Below are 13,617 nucleotides of genomic sequence, written 5' to 3'. Positions count from 1 at the left end.
TCTCTCTCTCTCTCTCTCTCTCTCTCTCTCTCTCTCTCTGTCTCACTGTATCCCTCTCTCTCTGTCACCCTCTCTGTCTCTCCCTCTCTCTGTCTCACTGCCTCTCTCTCTCTGTCTCCCTCCCTCTCGGTCTGTCTGTCTGTCTCCCTCTCCCCCAACCCCCCTCTTCTTTTCCTTCTCCCATCTATGAGCCCTTCAGGGACTGCTGGGCCAAAAGCAAGAATGCTTGACAAGAGGAGGGTTCATGAATTCCTTGCAGATTTCATTTCTGCATATTCTTTCATATACTGCATATACAGTGGATGCTCTTAGCATCTTCCATGTTTGTCCAAGCTCTAAGTGATCCACTATTCTCACCTTCGGGTCTGTTGGAACAAATTGTTCTCCTCTGCCCATTCCACCTCGAGAAGTCTTCAGGTTTAAATCCTGTGGGCTACCCTCCACCCGGCTGAGCCCCTCTGCTGAGAGCCTCGCCCATATTACAGCTTCTCAGAGCCACAATTGGGCTTGCTCTCTTTTGTTCTCTACTAAGAATCTCACCAACAAAACAGATATTTCCATATAGACAGGAAAGTGGGCACACACGTCAGTACTTCTGGCTACTCTCTTGGCCATCTTTTCCTGGCATGGCTTAGAAGTATGAGATCTTCCCCATGCCTCCTTTGGCATCTTCCTCACTTTCGGGCAGTGCGGGTGGCGCTCCTTGAGTCCCTCACAACTGTCACCACCCACAATGTATCCCCGACACAGGCCCTGGGTCCTTCCATCACTGATCTCTGGAGCCATTTCTGCTTCTCTCCTAAGCACATCCAGGCTAGGGATGCCAGTCTAAGGCTGATGGCTCTTCTGTCCTTGAGAGAACTGGCATGGGCACCGATAGTCAAGGGGTTGTGGCTCTAGCGTTGGAAGGGGCCTTCGATGCCATCAATTCCAAATCCTTCCTTTTATAGATGAGGAAACTACTATTGGAAGAGACTTAAGTGCTAGGAAGTGTTGGAGGCAAGATTTGATAAGATAATGGGTAGCGGATGGACTGTACAACAATGGAGTTATTCTAGATGACCCTGAAGGACCCTTCCATGATTCTATCATTGCACGTCCATTCTCCAGCTGGGGATGCCAAACACTAAACCTCTTACCCCAATTCCTTCTAGAGAAGAGGTTCCATTTACTATCAAAAGACAAGGCAGGGGCAGCTCAGTGGATTGAGAGGCAGACCTAGTGATGGGAGGTCCTGGGTTCAAATCTGGCCTCAGACACTTCCCAGCTGTGTGATCCTGGGCAAGTCACTTAACCCCCATTGCCTAGCCCTTACTGCCCTTCTGCCTTGGAATCAATATATAGTATTGATTCTTAGAAGGTAAAGGTTTAAAGAAAAAAAAATATCAAAAGACAAGTGCTGCTTAAGTGAGTACTATATTTACCAAGCACTATGCTAGGAGATGGAGATTCAAATAGAAAAAAACAGGTCCCTGTCCCCAAGGAGCTCACACTCTAATGGGAGAGAGATGTAGGAGAAGGGGAAGGGAATAAGCGTTTATAAAGCACATTCTGTATGCTGGGGTAAGTGTCTGGGTACTTTCTAAACCTGATCTCATGCTATGCTCACAACCTTGGGAGGTGGGTGCTATTATTATCTCTGTCTTTCAGATGAAAAAACTGAGGCAGGTAGAGGTGAAGTGACTTGCCCAAGCTCACACAGTGTGGGTGGATTTGAAATCAGGTCTTTTTGACTTGAGGTCCAGAACTCTGTGCATGATGGCACCATCAGTTGCCTCTTATTAAGTCATGTTAAGAAATTAAGGGGGGGAGGGCCCAGCTGGGTAGCTCAGTAGATTGAGAGCTAGAGAAGGATTGAGGCCTAGAGAAGGGAGGTTCTAGGTTTAAATCTGGCCTCAGACACTTCCTAGCTGTGTGACCCTGAGCAAGTCACTTAACCTTCATTGCCTAACCTTTACCACTCTTCTGCCTTGGAGCCAATACACAGTACTGACTCCAAGACGGAAGGTAAGAGTTTAAAAAAAAAATAAGGGATGTTAGGGGCAGCTAAGTGGTCCTGTGGATAGAGCACTAGGCCTAAAATCAGGAAGACTCATCTTTCTGAGTTCAAATCTGGTTTCAGATATGACCTAGCTGTGTGGCCCTGAGAGAGTCACTTCACCCTGTTTGCCTCAGTTTTTTCATCTGTCCAATGACCTGGCGAAGGAAATGGCAAACCACTCCAGTATCTCTGCCAAGAAAACCCCAAATGGGGTCACAGCAAGTCAGACACAACTGAATAACCACAACAGGCAAGCTTTAGTATATATTCTTGGCTCCCGAAAGTTGGCACAATGGATACAACCATCTAAGTCTCTACACCAGGGGTTGGCAATGTATGGCTCTTGAGCCATAAAGTCCATTTTTTTTCAGGCGCTGTTACAGGAGCCGCACTGTGAGCACTGTACGGCTCTCATGAAATTACATTTTAAAAAATGTGGCGGGCAGCTGCGTAGCTCAGTGGATTGAGAGCCAGGCCTAGAGAAGGGAGATTCTAGGTTCAAATCCGGCCTCAGACACTTCCCAGCTGTGTGACCCTGGGCAAGTCACTTGACCCCCATTGCCTACCCTTACCACTCTTGTACCTATGAGTCAATACACAGAAATTAAGGGTTTAAAATTTAAAAAAAAAAAAACAATGTGGCATTTATGGCTCTCATGGCCAAAAAGGTTGCCGACCCCTACTCTATACCTTCTGTAGAGATAAGACCACCAGACCGTCGGATAACAGTTTTGACCCCATCCTCTGACTTCCTGGGAGGACTTTGAGAGGTCTCTAATCTCCCTGGAACCTGTTTTTGTAAATTATTCTGTAAAATAAGAGGAATGGGCTAGATTTTCCCAAGGACCCTCCCAGTTCTGCCATGCTGTCCTAATAAGGCCATTCCTAGCTTTCTTTCTCTGACACTTGGTCATGGTTTCCCGGCTCTAGGCTCGAGGCTGACGGTTATGATCAGGAGGAAATCAGCCCCTAGAACTAGAGACTTCATTCTTCAAATGTCATATTAGGAGCAGCTGGGTAGCTCAGTGGATTGAAAGCCAGGCCTAGAGATGGGAAGTCCTAGGTTCAAATCCGGCCTCAGACACTTCCCAGCTGTGTGACCCTGGGCAAGTCACTTGACTCCCATTGCCTACTCTTACCACTCTTCCACCTATGAGCCAATACACAGAAGTTAAGGGTTAAAAAAAAAAAAAGTCATATTAATAAGGTCCCTCCCAGATCTAAGAGGGCACCTAAGGGGCACAGTGAACAGAGTGCCAAAATCTGGAGTTAAGACTCATCTTCCTGAATTCAAACCTTGCCTCAGATACTAATTATGTATGAAAACCTGGGAAAGTCATTTAACATTTTTTGCCTCAGTTTCTTCATCTATAAAATGAGTGAGATATGGCAAACTACTCCAGTATCTTTGCCAAGAGAGCCCCAAATGGACTAAATAAAAACAGGACTGACACAACTGGACAACACGTTGGTGCCACCAGAGTCTGGGCTGGCCGGTAGCCTGTCATTAACAATTCTTACATCCTTCTTGTGTCAAACGAAATGGAAGCGGAGAAGGTTTGGAGGGAGCCTCTGCTCTGGACTGCTCAGAGAATGAGTGCCCAGTGCAGACACCAGCTTTATTCTTCCCTGTCAAGCTTTGGTCCAAACCATTGTTCTACAATATGCCCACTAACACACGTGGGTGGGAAAATCGGAGCCTCTAAAAGGCCAGTCAGTTCTCCAGAGCCCAGGCAGCTACCAGTTTCTGGGAGAGATTCTTGGAGAGAGGGCAGGACAAGAGCCTGCCTTGAAATGAAGTCACCCTCCACTCCCAGGACCAGAAAGGCGGCTGCCTGGGCTGCCCACAATGCTAAGCAGCTGGATTCCTTCTCATCTAAGGCTGCACAGACAAAAGCAGCCAAGTCACTTTCCCGGTTCCATGGGTCTGAGCTAATTAACTAATGGATGCCCCGAGCTTCTGGCTGGCCAAATGAACTCTCCCCGAGAAACTTCCCTGCCAGGAATTAGAGCCAGGAGATACTTTGGCCCTTGGGTAAGGTAAACATGGGGGGTGGGAGGGCGTGGAGAAACAAGGCAAGACGTGACACAAAAAAAAGGACATTAATATGGCTTTTAGGGGCAGAGGTGGCTCAGTGGATTGAGGCTTAGAGACAGGAGGTCCTGGGTTTAAATTTGTCCTTAGATACTTCCTGAGAGATGGATGGATAGGTAGAAAAATGGATGGATGGATGGATGGATGGATGGATGGATGGATGGATGGATGGAGATACTTTGAAGAATGGAGTCTCCAGGCCTAGGAGCTGGCTTTCTCCCCTGACCACTACTGGCACCCCCAAACCTGGACCTGGGAAACCATGACCAAAGGCCCAGCGGATGGTGGGAAGTCTGCATCAGAACCAGGAAGGAAAAGAACAGAGTCAATGACTCTTTTGGTGACATGGAAGCTTCAATGATGTCACATATGCTGGAACTAAGAGGGGGAGTACTGACACCTGGATGAGAAGGGAAAGCTCTCTGGATGCTGGAGAAGCAAGAATCTCCCCCACAAATCTGGCCCCAGACACTTCCTAGCTGTGTGACCCTAGGCAAGTCGCTTAACCCCTACTACCTAGCCCTTACTATTGTTCTTCTGCCTTGGAAGCAATATTTAGTGTTGATTCTAAGAGAGAAGAGAGAATCTCCCCAACTGGGGACTGTGGGGTACTAAGGCCAACCCCATGACTTACCCTCTTCTTTATACTAATATGCACATTTTTATCCCCAGAGAGATCCCAAGCTCCCTGAGGGCAGGAATCATTTCCTTTTCCTATCTCTAATCCCAAGCATTTAACCCTGATATATTCTGCTCTCACTTATGGTTTCCACTATTCCATCTCCTCAACTAACACCAGTTTTTTTTTTTTAATTAAATTTTATTGATGTTTCTTCTCAATTCCAGATGAATCCCTCTCCAACACCATGGGAAGATGGCGGCAGGTTAGGGCCTGGAGGAGCCCAGTTCTCCCACAGATACCCCAAGAAAGCTCCAAGAATGAAGAGGCACAAACATTAGAGAAAATCTCTCCTGAGCTCCTCTATTGAGGCCAGGACTCTCCAGGGAAGTCATCAGGAATTTTCGGAGGCATAGAATGGAGAGGTGGGGGGGGAGGGGGTCCCCTGGCAGAAGACTGGAGCCCTGGACCCATCCTCAGCAGGAAACAGGATCAGCCTGGTGAAGAACAACCCAGAAGCTTCATCCCCAACAGGACAGCAGGAGATGAGAAGGGTGATCCTCATCCCCCCACCCTCAGGGCCTAACCAGCAGTTAGCACAGTGTTTGGCACATTTGTTGTTGTTCAGTCATTTCAATCATGTCTGCTTCTTTCCGACCTCATCTGGGGTTTCCTTGGCAGAGATACAAGAGTGGTTTGTCATTTCCTTCTCCGGCTCATTTTACAGATGAGGAAACCGAGGCAAACGGGGTGAGGTAACTTGCCAGGGTCACCCGGTAGTTAGTTTCTGAGGCCACATATGAACTCAGACCTTGGTACATAGTCTGCTTGGCACATAGTAGGCATTTAATAAGTGTTTATTTATGGGCATGAATACGAGACGCTGGGAAATTCCTGCAGAAAAGCAGCACCTCCATTCGGCCACTGCACTCAGGACCGAGAGAGGTCCACTCCGACCACCCGTCAGGATGGCCCGCTGGATCCAAACCCAGAGACAAAACTCGAGTGAGTAGAGTTGAACCCCATCTTGTCCTTTCTCCAGCAAGCCCCGCCCCCCAACAATGAGTTAACAGGCCAGGGGAGTCAAGCACTGGGGAGCCCGTGGGGAGTGTATCTCCCCAGCTCCTCTTCACTATTATTATAATAGGTTCATTATTAGCCACCCATAAACATTAATTAAGTGCCTACTGTGTGCGAAGGGCCGGGCAGAGGGGCAACAAAGAGGCGAGAGACAGTCGTTAGTCTGGAATTACTCAGCCTTTGCGCTTGGCATGTTCTCAATCATCACCGTCTACACGGCCACGCTGGTGCCCAGCTGTCCATGTTGCCGTCTCCCGGGGAGTGTTTTCATATCGGGTCCCGGCCCGCTGCACCCCAGGAAGAAGCCCCTGGCACGGGCTCTCCCATGTGGGACTCTGGTGGGGAGAGGTCCGGTGGAGGGCAGACGCCAAAGTCTGTCGCTGGCCCAGGGTTCCAAGCCGGCTCTCCTCCCCCCTTCCCTGACCCCATTGCTGGTCTCTTCCCACTCTGGTGCCTCTAATGCTGGGCCCCGCCTCCCAGGGATGCCGGGAAGTTCAAGTCTGGTATTTGGCGGCGTCTTTTCACTTTTGCCCTTCCTCCATCCGCCGGGTCAGCCCGCCTCTTCCGCTGAGGAGGCGTCCCCGGAGCCAGGACAGACAGGCAGCAGCCAGCCAGCCAGCGGGCGGGCCGGAAGGGGACGGAGCCCGGGAGCGGGAGCGATAGGAAATATAATTAGACAGCGGGAGGAGAGGACGCTAACTCGGTGAGGCTTTAAATACCAGGCGGAGGCGTTGGAGGATTTCTGAGTTGGGCTGTGGGCAGGCGCAGAAGCGTGCTGGCCGGGGTTTAACTACCAGTTCTCCAGGAAAGAAAACTGCGCGCAGCTCCCAGGTTCAAGTTTGCTCTTCTTTCCCCACCGGCTTGCTGTCTTTTTTAACCCTTACCTTCCATGGTGGAATCAGTGCTGTGTATTGGTTCCAAGGCTCTTTGCAGTAAGGGCTAGGCAAATGGGGGTTAAAGGGCTTGCCCAGGGTCACCCAGCTAGGCAGTGTCTGGGGCCATATTTGAACCCGGGACCTCCCGTCTCTAGGTCTGGCTTTCGATGCATCCATCTCTTAAGTCTAGATGATGAACTGAATACATGGCGTGGGGCCTTTTGCCGACATCCATGCTGCCAACACACCTCCGCGTCTGAGCAGCCTCCATTTGGCCCCGGAGGTCTGGCTTCTAGGAAGGGGCAAAGGTCCTTCCCTGCCTCCCCCACACAGAAGGGGACTAATCAGGAACCTGAATCCTTCCCATAGCTGCGGCGGCCGCTCCCGTGGACCGTCTACTTGTTTATCCTTTCCGGAAAGGACCAAAGGCGGCACTTCGGGGACTCTTGCCTCATCCGTGAGTCGGATTTATGTGAAAAAGCGTCCCACCGAGTCTCTCTTCCAGTCACTGACGTCCAGTGGCAGGACAAAAGTCAGGATGACTGGGGACGGCCCTGGAGGCAGCCGTTGACCTCGGGGCCTTTGGCCGCTGACCTCGCTCTAAGGCCAGCTTCAAGGCCGTTGGGACAAATTGTTCTCCTCCCGCCTGGGGAGCTCTTCAGGGGTCACGTGCTTGCGGGAGGCGGCCCCTAACTCACAGGGGGTCTGAGGCCTGCTGCTTACCTTCAGCCTGGCTTAGAGGGAGAGGGAGAGGGAGAGAGAAGGGTCACCCAGCTCTGCTCACGGCACAGACTACAGCACCCTCAACTGCCCTCAAGGCTCACCTGTGGTTCCGAGAGGCCAGAACTCAGTGCTGGTGCATATCCTGTGGATGGCAGCACCATGGACAACCCGTCCTGGCTCTCTTCCTGAGTTTAAATCTGGCCTCAGATACTTAATAACTGTGTGACCCTGGGCAAGTCACTTTGCCCTGTTTGCCTTAGTTTCCTCATCTGTCAAATGGGCTAGAAAAGAAGATGGCCAACTACCTTAACATCTTTACCAAGAGAACCCCAAATGGGGACACAAAGAGTTCAGCTCTACTGGAAAAGATTAAACAATAACAAATATATTTGTATATTGAATATGTTGGTTTTGTAGATGTTTGTTTGTATGTTGTCTCCTTTATAGAATGTGAGCTCCCTGAGGGTAGGGGCTGACTTTATATCCTCAGCACTTAGCACAGCGCCTGGCACATAGCAGGTATTAATGACTGATTGGAAGAATAAGGGATCTCCACTGTCCAATCAGGGGGTTCACACAGAATTAGACATCCAGGGCTGGAGAGACCTCTGAGTCCATCCAAGTCCAAGAGACATTAGAAAAAGATTCCCTTCCACCACATTTGGCCTCTCAGTATAGCACCTGGCACATAGTAGGCACCTAAATTCTGGTTGACGGGCATACCCAACAAGGGGTCATCCAGCTTCTACTTGAGGACCTCCAAGGAAAGGGAAACCACTGTCTGTGGAGGAAGGCCATCCTAATAAGGGCATGATTCAAGGCCCTTCAGCTTCCTGTTGGTCCTTCTTTGGATCTTCTCTGGTTTACCTGTTTCCTTCCCTAAATGCCCCCAGAACTGAAACTGCTACACCAGTACAGAGGACTCTGTAGGGGAGGAGAAAAGGAGAAAGAGAGAAAGGGATGGAGAGGGAGACAAGAGGGAGAGACAGGAGGGGGAGAAGGGAGGGAGAAAAGACATTGAGACAAAAAGAAGAGAGAAAGAGGAAATGAGAGAGAGAGGGAGAGACAGAGAAGGGGAGGAGAGACAGATTTGAGGAAGGGAGGAGAGAGGGGGGAGTGTGCATGCATTTGGGGGGTTCAGCTGTCTGACAGTTTCTTCTAGTTGAATAACAGCTGCAGTCAAGTATTAAGTCTCAGCAGCCGCCAAACAGAGGGACTCCTGCTGGTCCCATGCAGGCTTTGGATGACCCTAAAATAGCCATCAGACCCAGAGAATCCAAAAATCTCCTCTTCCATGCTAGTCTGACCTAAGCAGGGTTGGCAGGGGAAGGACAAACCCCTGGGGGTAGGATGTTTCCCAGGCAGAGAGACAGAATCGGGGCTCAGCTGTGGGGTCCACGTGATGAAAATGTTCTCAGTTGCTCAGTAGAATGAACTGAGGAAAGGACTGAGAATGGAACCCATTCAATCCCACAGACCAGGTACCAAGCAGTCACCAACAATAATGCGGTGGTATTATTTCCCCAGGTGGCCCCTTGAGTTGGGGAGTGTCAGGGCCCTCGAGGTAGGAAGACCAGGTTTCCCATCTCCGTGTCTCTGCCTCATTAGGGCTGACTGACCATGGGCAAGGCTCCAGGCTAGACTAAGTTCCAGAAGGGCTACTATAGATCATCTGGGGAGGGCGTTCTCATCCTGGGATTTCCCTAAATTGATGAAATCATGAGTCTGAACCAAATGTACATGTATATGCAAATATAAATATAGATGATGGAGATGGAGGGAGAGAGGGAGAGATAGAGACAGCTCTAGCTTTGGGGATGGAGAGAGAGAGACAGAGAGATCCAGCTTCAGACCTAGCCATACCTCCAAGAACACACTTTCCGTGATCTTTAGATTTTCTCTTTCTCTGATGAATCCAAGATCAGGGCCTTGGACTACAGACAATGGGTAGGCCAGTATGAAGAAAAAGATAGCAAGAGAATGCTGTGGGATATATGCTGGCTTTGTTACAAAAAACAAACAAAAATAAAGAGTTCTCTGTTCAAAAGTGGTCACAGTAGCTTTCTAGCTAAACATTCCCTCCAAGAAAAAAAATCAACCCTAATGAAGTCCAACAAAATTTTGGACAACAAAAGAAGCATGTGTGTATGGATTATTAACAGAATGGAATCAAACCACACCACTATGATTTAAGTATGATGAATGCAAAGAAATCTAGAAAGAACTTCATGAAATCCTGTAAAGTAGGGGGAAAAAACCCAGAATGTTGGCTACCTTCACAGAGACCACAGGAAAAAATCTGGGTAAGAATGAACAGATGGGGGACAGCCAGGTGGCTCACTGGATAGAGAATCAGGCCTGAAGATGGTAGGTCCTGGGTTCAAATTTGGCCTCAGACACTTCCTAGCTGGGTGACCCTGGGCAAGTCACTTAATCCCAATTACTGTTCTTCTGCCTTGGAACTAATATGAAGTATTGATTCTAGGACAGAAGTTAAGGATTTTAAAAAAAATGCTTGAAGCTGAAAAAGAAAGGGGTCTCTACAAGTCACCATTTGGACCAATAGCTAACAACAGCTCGGTTTTAGGGTGTTTGTTTTTTTCTTATTCTGACTCAAGGACTTGGTGGATTCCAAATGGAAAATGAAAGCTGGGCAGTAATTGTGTCACTGTGGAACAAAAGGGCTGTTTTGTTTTTAATATTTTTTAGGAGTAATTGAATATTTTAGTTTGAAAAATGCAGATTATGTTACAAATCTCCACGGAGGCTCAAATATTGCATGAAAGTTATACACAAACCTGCTTTTCCAACCCTTCCTCCTATTACTCCCCCTAAAAACCCAGACTCTGGTCAACTCAGCAGTGAATCCTAGAGCTCATCAGATACAGGGAGAACTTTGGAATTCAAATCCAAAGCCCTCATTTAGGAGACAGGTAACCCAGATCCCTTTTTTTTTTTTTTTTTTTTTTTTTAAATAAATGGAGATACTGAGGCCCAGAAAGGATTCTGAGATTCCTGGTCTCCATGGGCCTGATTCAATGACATTTTCACTTGGGCATGCCTCTCCTCTCCTCTTGAAGGCCCTCTTCCTCCTTCTCTCCCAACCCAAAAAAGTCCATTTCTAGTCCCACACCCCTCCATGAAGCCAATCCCTTGATTATCTTTTTTTATCCCTTATCTACTGGCTTAGAATCAATATTCCATATTAGTTCTAAGACAGAAGAGCAGTAAGGGCTACTGGGTAATGGGGGTTAAGTGACTTTCTCAGCTCTGAAGTGTCTGAGGCCATATTTGAACCCTGAACCCCCAACTCCAGGCCTGGCTCTCTATTCCACTAATTATCTTTTTTGGTGACTATAATTCCTTGAGGGCTAGGATCAATGTCATGTCCTTAACTCCATTATAGTCCCACAGACACTGATATAATAATTTTTCAGTCTATGATCCTATTTGGGGTTTATACTGGAGTGGTTTGCCCTTTCCTTCTCCAGCTCATTTTACAGATGAAGAAATTGAGGCATACAAGGTGAACTGACTCATCCAATGTCACACAGCTAAGGAGACAGATTTGAGCTCTGGAAGACGAGTCTTCCTAACTCCAGCCTGGGCTCTACCTACTTTGCCACCGAGTCAAATGGAATGCCACCTCCCCTTGACCCAGTTATTGCTTCATCTCTAAGATGGCAGAGATGGCCCTTGGAGACCATATCTCTCCTGAACTGTTATCACACCTGCAACCACTGGTTGCATCTGGGAGATCTCTGCCAGCATTCCAGCTTTAGAACATATGGAAATCCCTTCCATTTGCTCTCTCTGAATTTGAGTCAAAAGCTCCAACAGCTCAGTTCCTTTTCCTCCGAACCCACCCTGCGCCCGGGAGTCAGGAGGGACAGATGTTGAGACGGGGTAGTGCCTCTCGCCTCTCCTGTCACCCCAGGGAGCTCATCTCCCACACCTTCAAGGCTGGGGAATCCAATTATGATGCCAACAGAGCCTTAATGGAAACACAGGACTGTGGATTCTAGAGCGGAACCTCCTCATTTTACAGCCAAGGAAACCGGGGCTCACAAGTCACCCAGCTGGGATCAGGGTGTCTGGAGCATGGCATGGTGACAACCACAGCCATTCTGGGCTATGTCTTTCTTCCCAGAAACCCAAACCATATCCCTTGCATCCTATTCCTTTATATCTTTTTTTAAACCCTCACCTTCCATCTTAAAATCAACACTGTGTATTTGGTTCCAAAGCAAAAGAGCATTAAGGGCTGGGCAATGGGGGTCAAGTGACATGCCCAGGGTCACACAGCTGGGAAGTGTCTGAGGGCAGATTTGAACCCAGGACCTCCTGTCTTCAGGCCTGGTTCTCAATCCACTGAGCCACCCAGCTGCCCCCAATCCTATTCCTTTAAATAACATCCTTGAGGAGGAGGAAGAGAGGGTTCTGCCCATTCTATGAGAAGCCAGAGACTTAATGGACACTTATTAAGTGCCAGGCACTGTTCCAAACATGGTGGGAGTCACAAAGAACAGAGAGAGATGAGGCTCGCTCTTACAGTCCAACAGGGGCAACAACAGCTATGGACAAACAAGGGATGGAAGAGATAAACTAGAGACAGTCTAAGAGGGAAGGCACAAGTGTTCTGGGGGGTTGGGGAAAGGATGCTGGCAGAAGGGAACCTGGCTGAGACCTGAAGGAAGGAAAGGAGGAGGGAGGGAAGCAATTTTTCTGAAGTCATGAAGCAAATTCAAGTGAACCCTGGGAATGAAAGGGGGCCCCAAGATTCCAGAACCTACTCCAGTCCTCATATTGATGGGAATCTGATGGAGGCGGCCGCTGATTTACCTTCACTGAGACTTCTCTGATGCCTCTAAACAGAAACAACCACTTAAAAAAAAAAAAACAAAACAACCACCTCTTACTTTCTGTATGTGCCAACTCTAAGACCAAAAGGCAAGGGTTAGGCAAATGCAAGTTAAGTGACCTGTCCAGGATCATCCAGCCAGGAAGAGGCTACATTTGAACTGGGGTCCTCTCAATTCTGGCTCTCTATCTACCGAGCCCCTGCTTGAAGCTTTTTTAAATGTTTCATTCAAATATTTAATATCAAACTTTAGCCCTTGAACTTGCCTCCTCTCCAGGTACAATCACATCATTTCCCCCCCATCACTGCCTCTGATCCTCCAGGGAGGTTTTATCCATCCATTTGTTCGCTCTCAGCCACATTTCTTCCCGTGGTCTCCATCTGCTCTGCCATGTGGCTGTCCCTGAAATGATTGCTTTTCAACAGAACATAGCTCTGCAGCCCATACAAAATGTAGAGAAGACGTCCATGCCTGTCCTCATGGAGCCCACAGTTTAGAAGGAGGCATTATCAGATTGTAGCCCAGGGGCCACCGAGTCCAACCTCTTCCATTTTACGAAGGAGAAAACCAAAGTCCAAGGAGTGAAAGAGTAAGAAGACCAGAGTTCAAATCCTGTGTCTGCCACTTAATAGAGCTAATAATAAATAATTACAATCATAATTTTGTTTTGTGTCTGACTCTTTGTGGCTCTACTAGGGGGTTTTCTTGGCAAAGAATCTGGAATGATTCACCCTTTCTTTCTCATTTTACAAATGAGGAAATTGAGGCAAATAGAATGAAATGACTTGACCAGCTGATGAGCGTCTGAGTCCAGATTTGAATTCGGGACAATGAGTCCTCCTGACTGCAGACCTAGCACTGGATCCACTCTACCACCACCTAGCTGCCCCCAAATGCAATCCTGAGCTTTATTTTCCCACAACCATTCTAATATCAACTATCTTCTCCTTTTGTCATTAATAATAATACGACACTTTAAGGTTTGTAAAGAATTTAACCTATATTATCTCTCATCAACCTTGCATGGCAGCTGCTATTATTATCCCCATTTTCCAGATGTCTAAAGGGATCAAACAACACAAGAATTGCAAAGCACTTTGCAAAACCTTAAAAAAAATTATATTGTTGTAGCTGTTGTTGTGAAGTCATGCCTGACCAGATGGCCCCAATCGCTGCTGGAGGAAATCTGCACGTCGCCTAATGGTCTCACTGGGCAATATTTTCACATAATCTACTTTGTAGGCTCCTGGCATTTTCAAGCTAGAGATGGAAGAGATTTCATTTGATCTCTCATTTTTTTCTGATCAGGAAACCGAGGTACG

At 48.0% G+C, this 13,617-nt stretch overlaps 1 protein-coding gene across 1 annotated transcript in view; it reads right to left on the bottom strand.

The window, feature by feature from the left end:
- Positions 1–786, bottom strand: part of PLEKHM2 (pleckstrin homology and RUN domain containing M2) — a 57,979-nt gene extending 57,193 nt beyond the window's left edge. Inside the window, exon 1 of the mRNA XM_044668686.1 lies at positions 679–786. Within this exon, the coding sequence (XP_044524621.1) occupies positions 679–786 (108 nt within the window). The remainder of the gene's footprint in view (positions 1–678) is intronic.
- Between the last annotated feature and the right edge of the window lie 12,831 nt (positions 787–13,617).

The sequence above is a fragment of the Gracilinanus agilis genome, chromosome 3 (genome assembly GCF_016433145.1).
Source record: "Gracilinanus agilis isolate LMUSP501 chromosome 3, AgileGrace, whole genome shotgun sequence".
NCBI classification, from domain to species: Eukaryota; Metazoa; Chordata; class Mammalia; order Didelphimorphia; family Didelphidae; genus Gracilinanus; species Gracilinanus agilis.
Note: the sequence above shows the minus strand (reverse complement) of the source record. Positions and strands in the feature narration are given on the sequence as shown.